Source organism: Chelonoidis abingdonii, chromosome 2 (assembly GCF_003597395.2).
Source record: "Chelonoidis abingdonii isolate Lonesome George chromosome 2, CheloAbing_2.0, whole genome shotgun sequence".
In the NCBI taxonomy this organism is placed as follows: domain Eukaryota; kingdom Metazoa; phylum Chordata; order Testudines; family Testudinidae; genus Chelonoidis; species Chelonoidis abingdonii.
In genome coordinates, this window is record NC_133770.1 from 78,544,859 (window position 1) to 78,569,136 (window position 24,278).

The 24,278-nt window shown below is 40.0% G+C and overlaps 1 protein-coding gene across 7 annotated transcripts in view; it reads left to right on the plus strand.

The window, feature by feature from the left end:
• The window catches only part of RBMS3 (RNA binding motif single stranded interacting protein 3), a 1,007,942-nt gene that overhangs the window by 880,411 nt on the left and 103,253 nt on the right, over positions 1-24,278 (plus strand). For all 7 annotated transcript variants that reach the window (XM_032790015.2, XM_075062478.1, XM_075062476.1 and 4 more), the window contains one exon: positions 17,069-17,175. In XM_032790015.2, the coding sequence (XP_032645906.2) occupies positions 17,069-17,175 (107 nt within the window). The remainder of the gene's footprint in view (positions 1-17,068; positions 17,176-24,278) is intronic.

Below are 24,278 nucleotides of genomic sequence, written 5' to 3' on the forward strand. Positions count from 1 at the left end.
CAAACTACGAGGATAGCTGCAAATAATGGAAATGTTCAGTCTGATATTTTTTTATTACAATGGCTTTTCACAAAGACACAGCAGATGTTTCTCTCCCTACAATCTGTAAACAAAATATATTGTTGAAACATACATGGCTGAAGCGAATAAATGAATGGGCAGAAGTGAAGCAGAGCAGTCCCCATTTCCTCACCTCTCCCCGCCACCGCACACACACAGTTTTACACTGGGTTTGTATATGCTTTTCAGGACATTAATGATACACATATGTTGGAGCCTGAGCACAGAATGCCAAGACTCAGCCTTAATTAGTGAAAAATAAATGTCTATGTAAGCAATCATTTATTACTGGTGGAAACAAAATCATTGTATTGACATAAGACACTTTGCCAGATTTCCCTTGGTTCATATTGAAAACATATGCCCGAAGTGTGTTTTCTTTTCTTGGTGGTATTAATTCTAGCAGTGGTAGACAAAACAAAGGAATAAATGGGAGGGAGATATTGCTGTTTATAAATGCCAACTTATTTGTTATATGAAATAGCCTTGTATTAGGAGAGGTAGAATTTATTCTTGGTATTACATGTGTCCTAGTCGGTTCTCCTCTGGATTGTCCATTTAAATATGGTTAACCAAATACCTTTTGGGATAATAGTGATGTCTTGGTGATCAGTAGTTTTAGTTTTTGAGGATAGGAAAAATAGATTTTAAATAGAAACATTGAGCTATTGTTTTGAGAAACATCATCAGATCAGAGGTTGGCATTTGCTGTTTTCTTCCAAGAGCACTAAAAAATAAAATGGATGCAAGTGCAAATAAGGTCACCCATAACCAGGGACTCATTTTATTTCTATTAGAGGGGAACCAGAAAGCATCACACATTATTTGTACCTGATTTCCTGTTCTAAATTACAGTACATGAGATCATTTAAAAATTGCTGATATCCTGTGATGAAACTGACTTTGTTGCTATTCCATAATAATTGAACAGTAAGAAATACATGAGCACCCTTTTCATCCAAATAAAATAACTTCTGACTTTGCAGAGAGGACAAAAAGGTTTATTGAATTCATTCTTCCTTGTACAAGTCCATAGTCTTATAGAGGCCATCTTGTGCGAGGTCTTGAAGGACGGCTTTGTGTTTACAGTTAAAGAGTTTTCTTAGCTGAGTTTGTTCCCACTGCAAAACAGAAAAGATCTCAGCCAGATCCTCAGCTGGTATAAATGAGCTGTAGCAAGGCAACGACTCACCTACGCGGAGCCTCCTGCTGGTCATCCAGGGAATTAGCTCTCCAGCTGCGGATCACCCTCTGCTGGCCGATGTCCCGCTTGCTGCTGGCCCCCTGTGTCCCTCCCAGACCCCGGTGCCCCTTTACCTTGGGTGCTATCCCCTGGCAGTACCCCCACTCCCAGGGTCTCCCAGGGAACCCCCAACCCTCTACCCCCACCTCGCCTCAGTGGCTACTGCCAGTCACCATCTAGCCCCCGCTCACTGGGGCAGACTGCAGTCTGTGAACCACTCATCATCGGCAAGAGGTGTTTGAACCTGCTGCCTTTGCCTACCCTGGGGCTGCACCTCTGCAAGCCCAGTACCCTTCCCGGCCTTTACCAAGGCCTGCAGCCTGGGGGTTTTCCAGCCTGGAGCTCCCCAGTTCCTCTGGCCTTTCCCCAGCCCTGCTCCACTCTAGGTACCTTGCTGAGCTCCCAAGCAGCCAGGCCCATCTCTTGCCACAGCTAGAGAGAGAGACTCTCCTTGTTCCTGGCCCACAGCCTTTTATAGGGCCAGCTGTGGCCTGACTGGGGTGTGGTCCCAGCTGTGGCTGCTTCCCCAATCAGCCTCATCTTTGGCTTGCAGCCCCAACTCTCTCCCAGGGCTGGTTGTAACCCTTTCAGGGCCAAAGCGGGTGACCCACCCCGCTACATGGGCATAGCACAATTGAAGTCATGGTGTCAAGCTGCTTTATACCAGATGAGGATCTGACTCCTTGTAGTTGAATGGAATCAAAGGTAGAATGTTGGTTAAGTAATTTGGTTTTAAGTTAGCTTTTTGTTCAAAATCAAAGTTGTTTTTTATCATTATTATTATTATTATTATTATTTATTATTATTATCAAAATTAGGTACACGTTTTTATGCCAAGCATGTTATCATTCATCAATAGCAGTGGTTCCCAAACTTTAACAACCTGTGAACCCCTTTCACTAAAATGTTGTCTCACTAACCCCCTCCTAAAAATGAATATTTCCAGGGATTTTTTCCTTTACTTGAGTATAAATTATCAAAGCAGTGATCTTGGAAATATAAAATTTGTTTTTATGACATGCTTATTACATACTTTATTATTAATTATTATTTATCGTTACTGTATTTTTATTACATTATGAAAATGGCAGCGCTCTTCCAAGATCTCACTTTTGTAGCTTGTGTCACTTTGAATAAATCTGTTATAAGACAAGGCTCCGATGTTTCATCAAGGAGTATCAGATGTAAAACAGCATGAAGATATTTAAGAAGCCAACTCAAAGAGTTCCTCCTTCACAAGCTTTCAAGTCTTGAGCAGTGCAGGCAAACAACGCACATTACAACAAAGCTTAGCTGCCTATTTAATTTTAAAAAACAGCAAAATATAGTCACCTCCCTTTCCATTTCTTATAAGGAGTCTTGATGTTTAAATCTCCTCAGCATGACAGATATGACTGCTTTGATCTGCTTATCTCTTGGAAGTCCAGGGGCTCCGGGCTGCTGGCCCCGTGCTGCCCAGGGTCCCTAGGGACAGCTCTGTCCGGCATTAGGGAACTTTTTCTCAAGAACCCCCTGTAATATTTTGCGAACCGCCAGGGGTTCATGAACCCCACTTTGGGAACCATTGATCAATAGTGAACTGAGGCTTCAGTCTAATAAGTAATAAAAGCAGCGTCCAGTTCAGATCTACATTACATGTCCTTTTAGCGTAATATTTATCTAGGCTGAGAGTCAATAAAATAAGAAACCAAATCCCCATTGTGTGGTTCTTTGTTGTAAATCAGTCTGTTCCTCATGAAAGGTTAGAAATTGGCTCTCACATTCTTTGCATACTGTTGTTAATATCTAGAGATTCTAATGTTCTGTTTAAACCCAAAGCAACCAATAAAACACTGCCCTTCATAATTTTTTGGGCATCGGCCTTAAAACTGAAATACTGAAGGAAAAAAAGGATATGTTCCTTCCAACAGTTTTCTACACAACTGATGTCCCCTTCACAGCTCCTTGTGCAAATCAAAATCTAAGAGTCTGGGTGTTTCCACTGATTTCACGGGGTTTTGGATGGGCCAGCTATCACTTGCTTCTCATGATCCTCATGGCTTACTACTTTGTTACACATAGCAGAAATATGTGTGGCCTGCTGGCCCACATAGTTGCATGGGAATGGAAGATGCAAAACAATAAATGATACTGTTTTTAAAAAAGCTTTTATAGGTATTTGTAACTTTGGTGTTTATTTCATTGCCATTAAGATAACCAACTTTTGCTCAAATTTATAGAGATTAATTCATGCATAAAATAACAATTCTTTTATAGGAAGCTAAAAGACATTAAAGTGATAAAAATAAATGAGTAATAAAAACCCAGGAAACAGAATTCCCAATAATAATCTGAAAGAAAACACATATCTTGTCAGTTCATGCAAAATCTATGCCATTAATGCAAAACACTTATTCTACCAATTGTTTGCACCTCTACCAAAAAAAGATGCAACTGCTTTTCTTTTCTCAAGCATTCTGCTTAGTCACTGTGGCATGACATAAGGATGGTGGGGCTGTATGGGGCTTGGGTTTCACCAAAAGTCCTTAAAAATGGAAAGCTACGGTGTTATTTCTTAAATATTGTACAGGCAACATTCAGTTTTTTAATGATATTGATCAGGCTCTGGTGGGCATTACTGAATAAGGCTGATAAAGGTAACAGAATCAAGTGAGACAACCCAGAAAAAATAGAATATTTAAATAACATATGATGTTGCATATGCAGGAAATGTTTACAGTGAGTCAGTATGTGATACTCTCCTCTGAATCTGAACTGATCTAATGTTCTGGTACGGTGCACTCTTGTCCTTTTTCAGTGAGGCAAATGTCCAAAACCCTTACCCCTTTTGGCCATTTAGGATCCCATCATGTGGGATTCCAGTGACCTGGCTAGATTCCAGTTTCTGTAAATACATTCTGCAAATTTTAGTGGGATATGGGTTCTGTCCTGTAATATTATCAAATCGAGGTGGTTGGAGTGATCTCCACACACTGTATGATACTGTATGATTTATTCATCTAAGTACTTCTTGAGGAATTTTAAAAACACAGCTATGGGCATGTCTACGCTTTGAGCTAGGTCTGTGATTCCCAGCTTGAGGAGACATACTTATGGTAGTTAGCATGCTAAAAGTAGATTGTAAACGCGGCAGGCCAAGCAGTGGGATGGGCTAGTTGCCCTGAGTACATATCTGTCTGAGACCCTAGGCACATACTAGGGGTGGCTAGTATATCCTGCCGCTCATGCTGCTATGGGTACACTCTAATTTTAGCATGTTAGGTTGATGAGAGCTGCTGCAAGTATGTCTCCTCAAGCTGGGAATCAGATACCCAGCTCAAAGCGTAGACATATTGTAGACACATCGTAAGCGATCACTCCTGTAACCCTCCCCTTCTACCAGTAACGTCAGAAGTCATTGGTTCCATGCAATGGCACACACTCTCACTTACAGTTACACCAGTTTTGCACTGATTCAACTCAATTGACTTCAGTGGAGTTACTCCTGATGTACACTAGTGTATACATTAGTGAGAGGAGAATCAGTTTTTAGAAGGACTTTTACATTTGTAAAATTAACATACATTTGACCAGCACTTTCAGAATGTGAGTATGCCCTTCCCCTTCCAAAGAAACATTTAACATAAGATCAGACGGGTTTAAAGTTTCTCACGTGTTACTATTAGTGCAAAGTGATATTTAACACAAAAGCAATGAAAGTGGCAAGAGAAGGAATTGCTACACTTTGTAATCTCTCCCATCCAAGGCCTCTGAGGCTGGTGCCAAAATCAACATAAGTGCTTAACAGGAAAGAAGTTTTTAGTTCGTTAGATTTCCATTCAAAATAGCCATATCCAAATCCCACTGAAGTCACAGGAGTCTTTAATGGGCTTTGATTCACACCCATAATTTAATATAAAAGAAAAATCCGAGTACTCCTTATTGTTGAGACACAGAAGTGCCTGCACTGGAATGCAATTCCTTCACATAAATCTGTTTAATCCTGTTCAGAATCAGTTTCTGTTACGCATCTGATGGGAGAAACAGTAGAACTGGTAAAAAAAAATAAAAAAAAATTGAAGCAATCGTTTTCCTTGGAAAAATAAAGTTTTTGTCAAAACCAAACATTTTGCAGGAACTGTTTTGACTTTCTTGTTTGTTTTGATCGTTATATCAAAACATTTTAAATATTACATTTAATATTAGATATATTATGTTTAATATTTATATCATAATGTTTTGACATAATAAAAATAAAACATTTTGACAGTATTGAAATGAAACATTTGATTGTTCCAAATCATTTTTTAATATTTGTTTGGAGAGCAGTTTCCAAAATTTCAACTTTTTCCTTTGATTGTGAATGAAAACAAATTTAGAAATGTCAGAATTTTTTGCAGAATGGAAATTCCAGTTTCTAGCTAGTTCTAACAAACACTTCTTTGGGTTTCCACAAGGAATGATAAAGCACAGTTTTGATTGAGGCCTGATCCAACCTCCATTGTAGGGTGACCAACTTTCTAATCTGTGAAAATCAGACGCTGAACACCAGAACTTCCCCCGCCCCCTGCTCCACCTCTTTCCCTCGAGGCCCTGCCCCCACCCGCTCTTCTTCCTCCCACACCATCACTCTCTGCACTCTCCACCTCTGTCCCCCTGCCAGCTGAGCAGGGCTCTGGGGTGGAGGGGTGACTGGGTTAGGATGTTCAAGGGAGAGCACACTCTGGTGGTGGCAGTGACTTGGGCAGGGTGTTGAAGGGAGGGAAAACCACACTCTGGGGGTGGGGGGTGAGTGGGGCAGGACAGGGGAGGGGAGAGCCATGCTTGGTGTAGGACGAGGGAGTCGCTAGTACTTCTCTCTGCCAGAGGAACTGTTCCTGAGTGCTCCTCCAGCTCCAGTAGCAGCTGCTGCTCTTCCTGCCTTCCCCCCACCTCCCTCCTCCCGGTGACAGAGGTCAGTTTCTGTGGCTAACCGGACACTGCCAGGTTAAAAATCAGACATCTGGCAACTCTCCTCCTTTGGAGTCGATGGAGTCTCTCCATTGACTGCAATAAGAGCTGGCTCAAGCTGCTTAGCTGGCATGCTGGTTGCCCCAAAGTACACACACAATTAACTCTTTTATCTTTTCTAAATAATTCGTGTTTCTAAAATTGAAACATCAGCTTGCTGCTTGACATGATATTTCTCCTCTGAGATTTACTTTTCTTTTCTAATGTATTCGTGCACTTTGGAAGAAATTGCTACAAAAAAAAGATGAAAGGATGGTTTCCTATTGCTTAAGACAGAGAGGTGAACTGGAGATAATTACTTAAGCTATAATATACTTTGCCAAAAGTTATTCACTCTTTTTTGTTTCTAGCCAAACAGCTGTTCTCTTTTTAATTGTCACTTTGGGGTACTTTTCTGTTGTATAAAGCTATTTACCCACATTATACAATCATATAGTAAAGGGGCCTTCTGTAGAAACCAAAAGCAACGTTAACCCATTGTTTTGTTTCAGAATTAGAACTGTATAAATCCACAGATAGTTTAAAAGACAGCAGAACATTATTTACAGTTGCCTGTACATATGGCAGCCCTGTGTATCTCCGCTGCAGGAGATGACAAAGAAGCATTTGAGCATGAATTAGTGACTGCTTGTTGTACTGTCATCTGTATAACATAAGGACTTCTGCTGCCAGTCATCACCGTGGTATCTTGCCTGGTAACTTTTGTAATTTTGAATATAGATTTTATAAATCATTTCTACAAATGCACTATAGTTACATTAAATTATTTTATTATTTAACAGTTATCCTTTTAACTTAGCGTGAACCAACTCAACATCAAGTCTTAGTAGCTGATGTCATTGTGATTGGACTATTGAATAATTTAGATAAAGTAGTATCAGTAACAAAGAAAGCAGGAAAGCAGTTACATTCTTCTACATTTGCATTGAGCAGCAGCAAACTAGTCATAGTGCAATATCATGAGAAGTACAATTGATTTTAAAAGTACATATATTTTGAGGAAAAAATTAAAATTTCTGCTTTTCAAAATTTTGCATGTTTTCAATGAAAATGTTATATTTCAATGGCAGGAGAAGAAACTTCTTTTTTTTCTTTTTATCCACTGGAAAAAAGTTTGTTTAAAAAAAAAAAAGAAGAAGAAGAAGAAAGAAATGAGTAAATGTGTAGGGGAAATAAACTTGTTTTTTTCTCTCTCTCTCTCTCTCTCTCTCTTCTTTTGCTTTCTGCTCCAGCCCCTTTTCCAGTGTGTGCTTGTGGGGGAGGAGGGGAAGAGATAAAAAAGTTAGTTGCCCCACATACACACACCCCCACTGAATTGAAATGAAAGTTTCTGAATAATTTTGAAACCATTTTGAAATTTTTCATTTGGAATATTTTTTCATCAAAAAAACTAAAATTTCTATCAAGGCTTTTTTTTCATGTTGGTCATACAAATATTTTCTGTTGAAAAACAGTTTTGACAGAAAAACTTTGACAAGCTTTAATGAACATATTATATGAGCAGTGCTTCAGAAGCAATTAACTTTAAAATTGTTGAGCTTTTTTCTGTAGAAGAAGTGAAAAGGCAGAGGCTTCAAAAAACTAAGCTTAATTATCAGAATGTATTATGATGAACAGATCCTCAGCTGGAGTGAGTTGTTCTGTTTTGCATCAGATGCAGATCAGGTCCTTATTATACAAAAATCTAGGACAGAATGTTTTTACCAAATTAACTTGTAGGACTTGAGCTAGTTTCTGTTTCCAATACTTTTGATCCTCATTTTACTTAAAAAAATAAAACAATTAAACAGTTTTATATCCTGCTGGTCCATAGTGTGAACTAATGCTTTTGGTTATTCTCTTAAAAAAAACAAACAAAAAAAACATTTAATTCAGCAAAAGTTTGGTGGCCTAGAAATCAGCTACTGCTTATGCACAGTAATCACTTTTTCTTAATTATTACGCTCTTTTCTTCTTGTGCATTGTTATAATTATATTTTAAATGCTCCTTTTCACAAGATAAATTATAATGTCTCTGATCATGTTTTAATCTGTGGATTGCAGAACTGTTTTGTATCCACAGAGGGTTTTTTGTTGTTGTTGTTAATTTTCTGTTTTAATCAATGTTAAAATAAATTAAAACTAAGTTAAAACTTAAAGTCTAAGATAAAAGAAAATGTAAGGGCCTCATTAAAGGTCCCAGTTCAGCAATGTACATAAGCATATGGTTAATTGTAACTGCATAGATAGCCCTGTTAAAGTTAAGGATGTAAGTTCTTTGCTTCATGGAAATCAAAGTGCTCAGTATCTTGCAGGATCAAACCATAGCAAGACATGGTTGGGGGAACAGATAGCTCAGTGGTTTGAGCATTGGCCTGCTGAACCCAAGGTTGTGAGCTCAATCCTTGAGGGGGCCATTTAGTGGGTTTGGGGCAAAAATCTGTCTGGGGATTGGTCCTGCTTTGAGCAGGGGGTTGGACTAGATAACCTTCTGGGGTCTCTTCCAACTCTTATATTCCATGATTTAGGATGAACATTTCTGCTATTAGGATTCAGACAGAATCCTGTTGGGTCCACTCGTGTGAAGCCAGCTACATGATCAGGACCTTAATTTGAGTTGTTCTGCCACAATGTCACAGCACAGATGTATCCTACCTATGCCAGTCTCACAGCCTTGAAATGTTACTTACACAAATGGGACCAGTTACATACTGGCTGGAAACTACTCTTGATTTATTGTCAGATGATGTGAGATTAATAAAATGTTCCAGCTGGACATTTGATGATCTCTTTGTACAAAGAAACAGTTGACAATCTCCCAAACTTTGGGAGCGGGAGGGAGTTAGAAATTAAACTACCAAAACTTTGAATTTCCAATGTAATTTCAAACCTATCTCTTTTACTGCTGCTTTTCAATATGGAATAAGATTGTCCAAGGATGAAAAATAAATTAGCTCTACTTTTTTGTGAAATAGTCTTCAAAAGAAATCATTGATTGTGCAGTATGGGGAGTTTCTTGGTTTATCAATGGCTTGTTTCTTGTTATGATACAACAGCAGAACTGGGGGCAGGGAGGGTTGAAATAGTCCATGGTGGTCCACAGAGCACTTGCTAGTAACGTGTGCAGCGCTGTCTTCCTTATTTCTAGCTGAGGGAAACTGAACTGATGAGAGTAGATTAAATGAAGAACAAAAGTACCCACTTCTCAAACATGAACTGAAAACAGTTTAAAATACACAGATACATTCCTAGTTTTACTTTTCTGTCAAAGAACTTGCTCTCATTGCCATATAGATGCCACATGATTATGAATGGGAAGAAAAAACAATCTTTTCTCACATCTCCTCAAAAAAAAAAAGTTTCAGAGCTCCTGAAATGGCAAGATGGGATTCACTAGATGGAAATGAGAAGCTTTCACCCTTCTCATTCATTTGCAAAATACATGTTCATGAATAGATGTAGATTTTTGCATATACCAAGGCATTACCAGCCTCGTTTGCAGCCTAGTGATGCTCTTTATAAGAATTCATCTAAGCTCGGGTGAATGCATAATAAGAATCCTCTGTATTAATAACCAGTTAGAACTTTTAGATCAGCTTAATTGACTTTGTCCCCCTGATGTGAAATGTTTCCAATGGACTACAAGATTTAGTGGGGATTATCACAGCTACTTCCCAGCTAGCGATTCTGTCCTGTTTTGTGTATTATCCTTTAATGTGGGGAGACATAACTAACTAGCCCTGTGGTTTGTTAATGTTGTCTGTCTGTACAATCAGTCTCTCTAAAGCCACTAAGTGTGAAACATTGCTATCTTGCCAGAACTTTAACAGTAATGCACAGAGCCCCTTTCAGTAATGGACTGGGGTGGGATGAATGAACTGGTCTGAAGAAAATGAAAATACAACCTCTGTTCTCCCCTCCTCGGAACTCCTTTGGTGAAATCCTTGCTCCTGGACTATGAAGCCAATGAGAATTTTGCCATCTACTTAAATGGGGTCAGGATTTTACCACTGAACAACAGCAACCACAACCTTTTCTCCAACCATCTTCTAATATCCCTGATGTTGATGCTGGTTCTGCTTCTTTCCCAGGATTGAAAGCCTGAATCACGGCCACTGAAGTTAATGGAAAGATTCCCATTGACTTGATTTTGGATCAGGCCCCTTGTAAGCATTTCCCAAGTTTAGAACTTATCCCTTGGAAAGGGTGATGGGCCCTGTTACAGCTACTGCCATGTAAGAAGCCAGCAAAGATGCATCCCCTGTCCCGAGGAGCTTATATTGTTTTAATAGACTAACTTGGTCTATTGAGCACCAGACCCCTGACTTTTCTAAAAGGTGAGCATCTTTAAAAAATCATTCCAGATGCACTGCGAAATGCCACATCTCCCGTAGGCTTTGAAGAGATCAAAAATACTCTTAAACACAAACAAACAAGAAAAAGGAAAGCAAGCAGGCCATACAATAAGTTGCTCTGTTTATCCGTTCCAAATAAGAACACTTATAAAATATTCACACTATGTTTTATTTTATGTCAAAGTTTAGAAAGATTGGCAGGAGCACAGAAAGGGATGCTAAAATATATTTTCAAGCCACCTTATTCAGACCCAACAATAAGGAAAAGGTAAAAGTACAGTCAGGGAATTCAGAAATGTCCAGCAGGAGCAAACAAAAACAACAGCAGAAATATTTTTAAAGGATTCCCACACTCCAGCCACATGAGGTATTTGAAATACAAATCATTTCTAACATCTAGTACAATTCCTTCTACCTTTGATACTTTTCATGTGTTGTTGGTATGCTTTGAATGGTTTCTAAACAGTTACTTTTTTTTACCTGATAACCACAGTACCTGAATGAGATTTTTTTCCCCCTTTTCTAAGATAAATTTTGTTATCTTTAAAGCACCAGTGAGGTCTTATGGAACCCTTTGAAAAGCATTTTACTTCGAAATAGCTCTGCTGATATGGTATAATAGCAGATATTTTCTTTCCTGTGTTTCCTATTTTTATGCATTTATGTCTTAAGAAAACTTGCATTAAAATAGAAAATTTTTGACTATGGCTCTGCTCCTGAAAAGACTGGAGACCCTACCTCTCAAAGCATGCAATAGGGCTGAATGCAGCAGGGAGATGGGCGTCTCTCAGTGGCTCAGTACTGTGGCAGCAGCATTATGCTTATGAGGCTGACAGAAACATTGATGAGTATCCTGGTCTTTTCTGACAGCATAGCTGTTGTGCTTCCCGATGCATTGCTGCTGCTGTGGGAGAAAGGCACTCCCTTTCCTTCAGCATCACTTACTTGCAGCAAGATTGTCCAGTTTCTATCTTGTGAGACTGCTGTTATTCTCCAGGGTCTATCCAAGAGATCCAAATAAATGGGATTCTCCCACTCAAGAACTACCAGTCCAACACCTGCCCTTTCCATAAAGCCTAGTCTTCCACTGTGTGGCTTTCCCTCCTCCACAATACAGTGACATTGGTCCCATTTTTGGCCCCTCCCTGCCTGTATACAATCATTTTTCTTCCCCTTGAGCACCAGACTCTGAGAGAGATTTTCGTTGGCTTGCAATAGCAGAGGGACAAGCAAGAAGTCTCTCCTTTCTTTGCATGGCTGCACCAGAGCAGGTCTGTTCACTCCCCATGAGCACAGCCATTGTCCGCTGCCGGAAAGCTCCTCTGGAACCGCAGATCAGGGCTCAGAATGAGAACTGGGGATTTGTCCTGCAGCTGTTGGCAGCACTAGCTTTTATGGAGCAAAACCTCTTTTTGGCTGTAACTCCTGAACATTTTAAAATCAGAACAAGATTCGACACATGCCTGGCAACTATGACATGTCTCTGAGACGTGTATCTGTGTGCATGCATGCAAAAGGGTTTTGGAAAAAACGATGAGACTCTGTACCCAACTTTTCCCAAATTGTTGTTTTTTTTCTAAACTCTTAATTCTTTTATAGACAACTCCCCAAATTTCACCCATTAACCAAATTTCTCTTAAAAATGCACAACTGTTATAATTCTTACCCTGCACTTTACATTTGTACAGGAGATATTAGATGTAAATTTTAGGGCCAAAAGAAAGTATTAAATTATCTAGTCAGACTTGCATAACACAAGCCATAGAATTTCACCCAGTTACTCCTATATGTAAATAAAACTGTAGTTAAGTCCTATCAAACTGCAAAGTTTAAATGTAAGCCTAGTCACAGTGCTGCTGGCACATCCCTGCCTTACTGTATATTTCACACCACCAACTGAACTTCATAAGACACACTTTTTTTAATACTTTACCTTTATCAGCATGTTGTAATAAAGACTAATATGAACATGTGGATATCACTCTCTCGGAAGCACTAATAAAGACACCTGAAATACCCAAATTCCTTCCCAAATACGCCAAAATGAGTATTATCTATAATTTTGTTAAGAGCCCTGTGATATGAGCCACATTTCATGGCTTTCGTGCCAGGGTGACGTGAGATAATGCAGTCTCATTACACTGAATATTTACATAATCAATTACACTGTCCTTTGTAGAAATTACTCTGTGGCTGTTGGCTGTTTGGAATTTTTTTGTTGTAACTATTTTCCAACAAAAAGCAGAAAACCTTTCTTTACTAAAATATCTGCAGCACCTTTTCTGAGTAATTTTAATGCAGATGATTATATGGCAGTGGGTCACCTCTGCCAGCAGAGCCAGCATGTAATCTATGCAGATTATGATAAATCCCAGGATAACAAGAAACACTGACTTGTATCAAACTTTTGTCCCTTCAATGGCACAGAATAGCACTTGATTGAGAAATTTAGATCTCGCTTCCTCATGCTACTTTTTTGTTGTTCAGAATCTTTCGTGAATTCCGTGTCTCTGATTTCAATTAAATGACTCTCTGTCTCTCTCTTTGGCAGTGCTTTCCTGTTCAAGTAAGAAAATATATCTAAGTTTGTCGAAACACAGACATCTGTGCATTGTTTGGAGGGCGTATGCTCAAGAGTTGCCAGATCAGTGTGCAGCATTACTTGAAAATGCATATTCTCAGGACTTGCACGCTTTTCCCTGGTTGAGTTGAGCTATGTAACATAAGAAGTAGAGTTGGCTGAACATTCCCCTTTCATTGATCATGGTGATGCCTGCTCAGTCTGGGTGGCTGTTTTCCTCTTTCAGCCAGGATCTAACATGAATAATGGAACCTTTCATAGACTCTCCAAAATATTGCCTGTTTGCCTTACCAGTCTTTTCCATTTGTCATGCTGCTTCAATAGCAGCCCCTCTAGTGGCTAGTAGTTAGCTAGTTTTTGGTATAGTCTCATCATCTGGTTTCCTGCCTGAATAACTCAGAACATTTCAGATGCTGAGTTCTTGTTAGATTTCTGAAGTTTACACAGGGTTGGGCCTGGTCAGTTCTTGGATGGGAGCCCTCCAAGGAAACCCCAGGTGCTGCAGGAAACTGTGGTATAATTACATAGTGGGTACTTGTCTCTATAAATTAGTCCCAGGAGGGTACCATGGCTATGCTATGCTCCTGGAGATGCTCTTCTGGTGAGATGTAAACCCTTAACCACTTGTGACTGTTAAAATCTCTTCATGGCATGTTGTGTAAGAATGGGTGCTTGATATCTACCATCTTCATCCAATTCTCATTTGCCTAACTTGAAAAAAAAATAACTCCCGTTCTTTCAGCTGGAGAGATTTTTCTCCAATATCATAGAATAATAGACATAAGAGAGAGAGGAAAATTATTATTGTAGGCCAACAAATCCGTCTCCCACACAGAACTATTCTCTGTTATACACTATGTAGGGTTTGCCAAGTCAATTTTTTAAAATCCCGTGGGTTGAGGCCTCCCTGTGCTTCCCTTCTTAAAAACAATCAGACAAATCCTGGACATTTAAGGCTAGATTCTATAATTTCATCTGGCCCCACTTTGTCATTCTGGGAAGTACAAAAGAACCAGGAACAGGCCACACAACTGGCCAACAGAGAATTCCCCTTTTAGAGGGGAACTCTACTGGTACAGATGTATTAGCTCCAGTCCCTGTATCTGCCATTCCCGCACCATAGTGTAAGAGTCATGTTAGGGTGTGGGGTCATGGTATTATCAGAGTTTAGCTACATTATGCCTCTTTTTCACTGGTGTAGGGCCCATTCAGGACCTGCTAGGAAGCAACTGCACTTTTCACGGGGTCAGGGTTGGCCCTAAGAATCGGGGAACTGGCTCCCTGACATTCCAACCCCTGGCTTGACAGAATCAAGCCCGTTGTATTTGTGTCTTTAAGGGTTTTGGTGTCCTGCTGGGTGTAAGATGTTGTATTAAAATAATGTGGCTCTCCCTTCCTGCCAAAACCAGGCTTTCAGTCCATACGTTGTATTAATGCGTTGACTGCATTTGTGTGAGTTGATCTGTTTGTCATAATTCCTTCTAATTTGCTAAAGAAGAGTGGACTTTCCCAAACATAAATCTAGCTATGAAGAGTATCATGTGCATGTCCCGGGGTCCCTGTTGTCAAGTCAGTGCATTTCTTTCTCTAGACAAGGACAGAGTTGTTTTGAAATCTGACTCAGTAATTTGTGCCACTCTCTTCTTAGTCAGCTTTAGACAGGTCCATATTAACAACTACGGGGCTGTAAAGTGGTATTGATGGATATCTGGAAAGCCAGAAATTGCAACAGCCTCCCATTTGTGGTGTACAAGTATACAGAAGAGGAGATGTAATAAACCACATCATCTCCAACCTTTCTATGCTGGGTCTTAATGTACTACCTAAACGTGCATGTGCTGATGCCACCTGCGTGTAGTTAGCTGGTAGTTGTAGTGTATGTATGTACGCAACACATGAATTTGCTATGTAATGCTTTTTCTAGTGATTGATATATAATCTTAAAATAAAAAGCTTTTGAAGCTTCAGAAGTGACTCCAATAAATTTTTCTCCAGTGCTATCTTAACATTCTCCTCTCAGTTACACCAGAGTAAATTATGAGGGACTGCACTGAAATCATTGGTGATAGATCACTGTAAAATTGGTGTAAGTGAGGAGTAATCAGGCCCTTGGAAGCTAGCCACCTGCAGAGAGAATCCCCACAGCCACCTTGAGGCTTTTAAACTTTCATTATTTTAAATTTAAAATGGCTGGCTGAGCATTGCCTGTACTAAAATCTGATACAATAATAGGAGTCACAAGTGTGAAAAGGCTTCTGAGGTCATCTAGTCCATCTTCCTGCCAATACTAAGATTGTTTCCTGCAGTTCAATTTTCAAATGATCCTGGAAATTACTGCGCTGGTAAAATGGGCACTTGAAAGAAAACAAAGCAATTCAAGCTTCAGATGTTGCCAAAGGGATCCCATTTCACTGACACACTGTGATTCTAATGTTGGAGCCTCTGTTTGTACTGTTGCTTTGTTACAGTTTTCAGATGAGGACAATTTATACCTGAGATTGATATCTGTGAGCCATTTTGATCTACCTGTTACTAAGCATGGAGGAGCTGTTGAAAGATTATAAGAACTTCCTGGAAATTTAAAATAAATAACACTTCTTTAAGTACAAAAATTGGTTAATCTTTCTGCCCCCCCCCCCTTTTTTTGGTATCTCTGCACTTCCAGGTGGCAGTAATAAGTGGAGGTGTTGTAATACTGTAAGAATGTCTATTTTTGTGGACTTTCCACCCTACCAGGATCTGGAAAATTGGAAGTATTGCAAGAAGCTCACTTCTCATAAGTTTTCCGTTCCAAATCTGCAGACCCAAGAGATTCAGACAGTTCCAACAAGATTCAGATGAGAAGCATTGTTTTGAGGCATATTAGAATCAAACCCTTTGAGGTTTGGTGCAAATATTGATGCATGTCCCAGCCCCAATGAAAGTGGGCAAGGGTGGGGGAGAGCAAGCAACACAGGGAGGGGAGATGGAGTGAGCAGGGGCGGGGCCTCAGGGAAGGGGCGAGGAAGAGGGTAGGAGAGGGGTGTTTGGTTTTGTGCAATTCAAAAGTTGGCAACCCTAATTTGTAGCATTGTCTAAATAACATTTAAAAGCCTATTTCTAAAGCTGGTTAGGAGAAGGTACCAAGACACAAAGTTCCCTTCCGGTTGTTCTTACGTTGTTTGTGTTAATTTCTTCACTGGGGATTCTATTATGAGTTCCATTTTCTGGTCTGTAGCTTTTTGAGCTTTCATAGTTCAGCAGCACACTAGCCTTGATGACTATTGTAGTCTCAGAGCACAGATCTCAGTCGGGGAGGTAAGGAGGCATATCAGATAAGGAGGCACCTCTCTTAAACTGGAAGGAGTTATAGGGGAAAATAGTAATTGGACTGTGTTTGGCAAAAGTCTTCTTTTATTTTATTGTATTTGTTTTATTTATGCATATTTTTAAGTCCTGGGTGCTGAAAAACACAGAAATCATGAGAACACTTATTCCCAAAAAAAGATTCTGGCAAAGTTTCTATATTAAAAACATAGAGCTGCTTTAATAAAGCCATGATTATCCTCACGCAAATGTCTAACATAACAGAAATAAATGCCTGACTCTACTATTCCACTATAGCATTGACTTAACATTCTGTGTAGGCTGATTATTTTTTCAACAATATTTGTTATAGTCTTTTAAGGTCTGCCAGTATTTTTTTTTAAGCTTAGTTAGTAAGAACAGCTGCCAGTGGAGCCAAGGCTAAAAGATGCAAAATATATCTGCAGAAGGCAAGATTTTACTTCAAAAGACCAGTATTACAAAGCATTACTGTTGCTAGTATAATCACTTTGTTTGGGGGGTTGCTAATATAGACTGGATTTCTTGTCTTTGCAGCCCCCACTGAGCCTTTGCTGTGCAAATTTGCTGATGGAGGGCAAAAGAAGCGACAGAATCAAAGCAAATACACTCAGAATGGAAGGCCGTGGCCAAGAGACGGAGAGGTGAGTGTCAATCATTATTAGTCAGCAATCATTATTCATCCATTTGGGAGGAGAGCCTATGGGTCTGGCTTTCAGGGCCTTGATAAAATCAGGTTCCATGCAAAACAAAATGGCTTCAAAAAGAGAGATTGAGAGAGAGCAAGACTTTTATGTTACTGTGTAAAGTTACAGAATGGAGAGGTGTTCCAGTCTGGGAACAGACAGAGAGCTCACTGTATGGGAGGTTAATACACCTCTCCAGTCTTCATGGTGCTTTTTTTTAAAGGTCAGGCATGGAGGATGTATTGCTTATTCAAATTGAAAAATACACTTGCACACAATTCATATCTAATGAAAGAAGGTTCCATTCATTCACAGCAGATCTGAGTTTGGGCTCTTTCTTCAGTTGACAAACAAAGAAGTTACCCATAATGGAAACTGGTATGGGGATATGATAATTTAACAGTTGCTTCCCTTCATTGCTGTAAATGTTCAGCGAATTGGAACTCCTTTTCCATGCACATGTACCCAAAGCAACTACATTGGTGTACCAAATAAGAATGGCATTTGTTTGACCATTCAAGTGTTTGTTTATTCCTCTTGAATGTTTTTATGGGATGAAGCCATTTGAATCAGTGAAGAAAATCTGATTGTAGTACAGTCTTGGGTATTGGTATAGCTGCTAGAGTGAAGTTCCTATAATATTTCCATGCCTAAAGACCTGTCACCCACCCACTCCCTTTCTGGGGTTTATCATTGGGATGTTAAAAAGTTTTACTCCCTGCTGAAATGTGCAATACATGAGTTCAAGCGTTTTTTTAGTGATTCACATTTTAAATTTACAAGAGAGAGAGTGTGAATGTGAGTTTGGCCATTTATAACTTCCAAAGGTAGTTAGTGGTTTCAGACAGGTGGTTGTGTTCTAACTAGACTCCAGCTTGATTTGGTTAGCTGATACTTTGCAGATCACTAGTCCATGAAGTTCAGACCATTGGTCCATGAAGCACCATAAGTGAGCTCCTAAGGCATCTTGAAAGCAATCAACGAGTTGCTTACTTTAACAAGGAGGCTACTGTACACTGATCAAACAAAAATTCCTAAAAGTATTTTTAGCTTGCAGGCTTAGAGCACCAGCCTGGCAACCATATTGACATGACAGACTGAAATAACCTCAAAGGGGTCATTACAGTCTGTTTTGGCACTGATCCAAAAAACTGAGACATCTCCTTTGGAGACATAATGGTTTATCGTGTTAAGAATCTACAGACTAAGGAGTGCCAAGAAGGTTTTGACCATCCCATAAAAGTCTCTAGAGTCTGGTTTATGTGGTAGGCACTATTTCTATTAGGCCAACAATCCGTATTTTAAACAGCCTGTATTCATATTTATGCAATAGACGCCATTCTAACCTATCATGTCAACTGTTCTACACTTCCTTGAGTTCCAATCAATAAACAGCCAGAGAAAGTAAAATGAAAATTGACATGCCACCATTATGCCTACTTCAGATCAGTGTATGATACATCCCATATGTGCTCTAATAGTTAGACACGATGGGACAAGTTAAGGACAACATTACACTCATGACTTACAAGTAGGATTTGTTTAATATGTTAATAATCGTTAGCTTAAAATAGTGTCCAAAGACAGCAGTTCTTACTACTATTCTATAATTCAAAGCTAGGGTCACTCAGAAGATGCCATTAGGTTACCTGTACACAGATGCAAAACAAACTTGGAAAGACAATAAAGAAGTGAAGGCGGGAATATTTCCAGATAGAAATGTCCTCGGCAGATGTTAATGACCTTTACTATCTTTTTAAGGGCTGCTAGCTGAAGTAATTGAGACAATAATGCATTTAATCTTTTAGTGGAAGTCAGCTGTTTATTTTATATCTTTGATGTGTTCATATATTTTTCACAGTTGCTAGGCAAAATCCTTTTGTGCAGTTAATGATATTGTTCAAAATGTAATGGAATTTTTCTAGCTCTTTATACTCTGCCTGCAAGCAAGATGCATTGGTCAATTGTTTTACTTGCTGTGAGCCTCACACTGAATACCTGTTGTAATAATATTTATTACAACTATCATTTTTTAAGCAAACAGAACAGGAAATAATAAGGAATAATTATCCAGAGAACCGGTGTCCTATTTTTGATTAGGGGTGGAATATTAAAACTTTTCCTGCACCTCTGCTTTTCTTGGGTCCACTGAAGAACAAAAGTACTGAAATACCATCTCAGTGATACTCCCTTGATATGTCCAACCTGGCCACATCTTGTGAGATTTGATTTCCAGACCAAAATATATTTGGCAATGATTCAAATACGTTTGAATGCTTGGTGCTTATGTGAACTGCATCTCTGAAACCTCTGAGGTTGGATCATCATTAATACTGAATGCAGATGAGGGTTATTGTTTAGGAGAACAGACTCCAGAGAAATGACACCAGCACTTTTGTCAAAGGCCTCAAGTTTGTGTATGCAAAGTAGAAACAGGCAGCTGTGCACAATACTTTGATGTAGGGTGGAAAATGCAAGGGATTTAGTTAAGAAGAACAAATCACTGCATTGTTATCTTTCTGTCTATTCTATTCTCAGATCTGTAGCTTTCCTTTATGGAAAAAGGGGAGGTAATTCAGGACACCACCACTATGTCACACTGATCTCAGCTGCATTTTCAGCCCCTTGTGGCCATTGCATTGCACCATAAAGTTAGAGCTTCTCTAGTCCAGTGCAGGGCAGGGAAGACAGAAGCATCAGTATCAAGGGAGCTCAAAGGTACAGCTTTAAATTGTGCTCTGTTGAGTTTGCATGCAGCTGGCCCTCTAGGTTTTATAGTAATTTCTACAGAGCCCTATGGAATTTCTTCAGAACACTTTTGGTTTAGTTCTTATTATTAGGATGTTTTCTCAAAAAGTCAAGTTAAAAGCGATGAAGAATAGAAGACATTCACTTAGTACTTTTTAATCTCCTAGCTCCCCCCTAAGTTTGAAGCATTTGAAAAAATTCATCATGTTGAATGATTTGACAATGACTAACGAACGTGAAGACTGAGGTTATTAGGGTCTCGTTTACAGATGAAGTTTAAGCATGTACAGTGAAATTCAATAATATCTGAAATATTCTTGGTGAGATTCTGGCCTGATTCTCACCTTGTTCACACCAGTTCTGCACCAGCATAACTTCACTGATTATGGTGTAGTTGCATCTGATTCAGGAGAAGGGAATCAGGCCCTCTGGTTTGAAAACATTCCTGGCAGTATGGCACTAAAAGGAGGGTGAGAGAGAAGAAACATATTAATTATGGCTGTGTAACATTTGCATTTATTTCAATGGATTTCTAATCATGATGGACAAATCACTTAAATGTGTCTGGGGAATTTTATGGGGATTTAAATATGTATTTATTATTTTTCTTACAAACTTATCATCCATTAGGTCAATCCCATGAAAATCAGAGTTTATTAAGCAGATATGTCTCCAGTGAAGTCAGGGAGTTCCATATACCTCCATCAAATCTGAATTTGGCCAGACGTGTGTAGCAAATTATTTGAATTTCCAGTGATAATCCTTTCATTGCTTGTTTTTCTTTACACTGATAGCTGCTCCTGTTATCAGTGGTTATACTGCCTTTTGTGAACATCCAATAGATTAACAAAGTGATGTTTTGCTTTTAGCCAAGATTATCTATTTGTGGGAAATTCTCAAGAAAAGAAATAAACATGTATTTATTTATTTATTTATTTTAAATCACAGCTGTACTGAAGAGTTTCTTTGAACTGTCTTTTTGTTTTAATGTTCCATTCATTACAGTTCTCCTCGGCGCTAGACTGCAGTTCAGAAAGAAAAATTTACATAGGTCATTTGGGAGACTGAGATTCCCCCCCACCCCCGTGTTGTAAAGTCAATAGCAGAGGACAGTCAAAGTTGCTGATCCTGGTACCAGCCTTCCTTTCTCTGCCAGCAGCAGGAATTTAGAAACGATGAGTAGGTCTGTGCCAGGCACATTTATAACTCAGACGTAGATTTCTTTTTGTGCTTTGCAGGAGACAAGTGGCGCTCAGCTGTGCTCCATAATCCTAAGTGTGTTTGTAGGAATGATGCATTTTACATCTAGACAATTGTTGTATAAAAAATTCTCATCTTTGGGAGATAATTTCCAGACCTGTCCAGACACACAGTACTACAAACATATTCAGTCCGTATGCCCAAAGGCATTTCTTATGTTTTAGAGTGCATGTATGTTAGGCATTAGAACTATTTTGTATGCATTATTTCAGTGAGAGCTTAAATTAACAAAAAGAAGAATTGTACCTCTAGGGAGAGGACTAGGAACACATAGCAACAGAAGGCAGGGGGAAAACACATCTCTGATTTAATGAGTTAAAATCTACATAGTAGTGTTTTAAATCTTCCACAGGAACACAAGAGTCAGGCATTTTCAAAAATGCCTAAATGAGCTGAGTGCCCACTCACTCACTCATGCCCGTCACCCCAATCGGGGTATGGGCCGCCAACAACAGATCTCCAGAGTCCTGTATCCTGGGCCATTTGCTCTAGCTGGTTCCAGGTATAGCCCATTTTTTTGCTATCAGCCTGAAGGTCATGTCGCCAGGTATTTCTTGGACGGCCTCTTTTCCGCTTGCCTTGGGGGTTCCACCGCAGTGCCTGTCTGGTATGGTTAGTTGGCTGCTTGCGTAGTGTATGTCCTATCCAACCCCACCTCTCCTTCTGTTTTCTTCTTGCTGGAAGTGACGGGTCCTCTCCAGAGGGTGGATGTTACTGATGGTGTCTGGCCAGCGGATCTGGAGAATCCTTCTGAGGCAGCTATTAATGAAGGTCTGGATCTTCCTGATGGTTGTTTTGGTTGTCCTCCAGTTTTCAGCTCATACAGTAGGACTGATTTCACATTGGAGTTGAGCAGTGAATTTTTATTGCCAAAGACAGCTCTCTGGAGCTCCAGATGTTCTTGAGCTGTAAAAAGGCTGCTCTTGCTTTACCAATCCTTACTTTGATGTCTGCGTCTGTGCCACCCTGCTGGTCGATGATGCTACCTAGGTAGGTGAAGGACTGCACTTCTTCCAAAGGGCTTCCATTCAGTGTGACTGGATCATTGGTAGTATCATACAGCTGTTTCATGTTACCGCTGTATGCTGCCTGCTCCGCTTCTGCTTCCAGTTCACCACATTATCTCTCTTGTCCTTCCTAATATTCCTCTTCACCGCTCTGTGGGCTTCAGAATACTCTTTTGAGCTTTGGCCTTTGCTGCTCTAGTCCTGCTGTTGTTGACTGCTGCCTTCTTCTTCTTTCTGTCTTCTGTCTTGGTCAAGGTCTCTGCTGTGATCCACTCTTTCTGCTGGTGTTTCTTAATTCCAAGCACTTCCTGACACACTGACCTAAGTGTGTGTCTCACTTTCTGCCATCTGTTTAGTACACTGTCTTCCTCTTCCTCTGACCGATCCTATAATACTGAAAACTTATTCTTCAGCATCAGTCCAAAATTTCCTTGGTTTTTGGTCCTTCAGAAGGCTGACGTTGTACTTCACTCTTCTGTTCTGACGCGTCTATCCAGTTCTTCTTCAGCTTCAGCTTCAATCTGGCCACCACTAGTGATGGTCGGACGCCGCGTCTGCTCCTCGTCTAACTCTAACATCCTGCAAGGATCCTGCTAATTAAACTTATTGCTAATGCAGACATGGTCGATCTCATTTTCTGTCGTGCCTGCTAGTGATACCCAGGTACTCTTTTGGATCCGCTTGTGAGGAGAAATGCTACCTCCTATAAACAGGTTGTTAAGTGCACACAGATCCACAAATCTCTCTCCATTCTCACTCATCTCTCCCAGAGCGTGGGTCCCCATAACTTGTTCATATCCTGTGTGGTCAGGTCCAATTTTGGCATTAAAGTCTCCCATAAGGATGATGATGTCTTTGTCTGGGAGAATCTCTAATATTTTCTGGAGTCTGTTGTAAAAGTAATCTTTGTCTCCTCTTTGCTGTCATTAGTTGGAGCGTAGCACTGAACAAACATTCATCTTAATCCTCTTCAGTTTAGTTCTGAAGGATGCTGTGATGATCCTGGGACCATGTGCCTCCAACCAATCAGTGCTCTCTGTGCCTGCTTGGACAACATGAAGCCTACTCCTGTGTGTGGGTGCGTCGCTCTCTTCATGTCCTGAATACAGCAACAGCTCTCCTGTCAACAGTCGTCTCTGTCCAGCTTGCGTCCATTTGTCTCGCTAATGCCTAATGGTCAGTTGTTGCTCCTCATCTTTGCTGCAGCCTGCGCCGTTCTCTTCCTGACTCGTACATGGTCCTCACGTTCCATGTGCCTATGGTAATCCTCCTGGTTGCAAGAAGGGTAATCAGCTTAGTGGCTTCCTCACGGCTTTCACCACCCAGCGTCATGCATCTTCGAGTTGAAGACCCTTCTTTTTCCAGGGTAAAAGTCTCTGTTGTCTCTATTGTTGGCGTTTCTGTAGCAGGTTGATTTTTTTTACGGGATGGAGTTGCTAGCCCCACGCCCAGCCCTCCTCCTTTACCCTGACTTGGGACAGTCAGATGGCCCCAAAGGACCTCTCTGGTGGAGTTGAGTTGAGTGCCCAAATCCCATTTAATGTCACAGGGAGATGAGTTCCTAATGCACATAAGTGCTTTTGAAAGTCTCAGGACACATGATTTCACTATCATTGGATTCAGGTCTACAAAAGACAGTTAAAATTGATTCAAAATAAATGGCTCAATTTAAATAAAATAAGAACTGACCTGAAACTTTATTCAAAATTCAAACCAAAAGTTTGCTTAGTCCAGAAATTCAAGCCTCCAGTTTCCTTCCTGTAGAAAAGGCCATGGGAGTGTCTCGTGGGGGTAGGAAAACTCCCCGAGGTTCTACCCTCATGGGGTTTCTTCTAAAATCTTTCACTGGGGCAGAGCTTGCCCCAGGCAAAAAAAAGTAAGAGGTCTAGTCACGAAGCCCTGCAATTTTTAAAAAATTCCCTTGGATCTCAGGCAGTAGCCTGAGACACAGGTCAATTCACTTATTTGCCTCTTTGCTGAATCTGAGGCCGCCAGTCGTCCTGTGCTCCCTGACAGCTTCGTTTCATTGGATCTCTACTTCCAGGA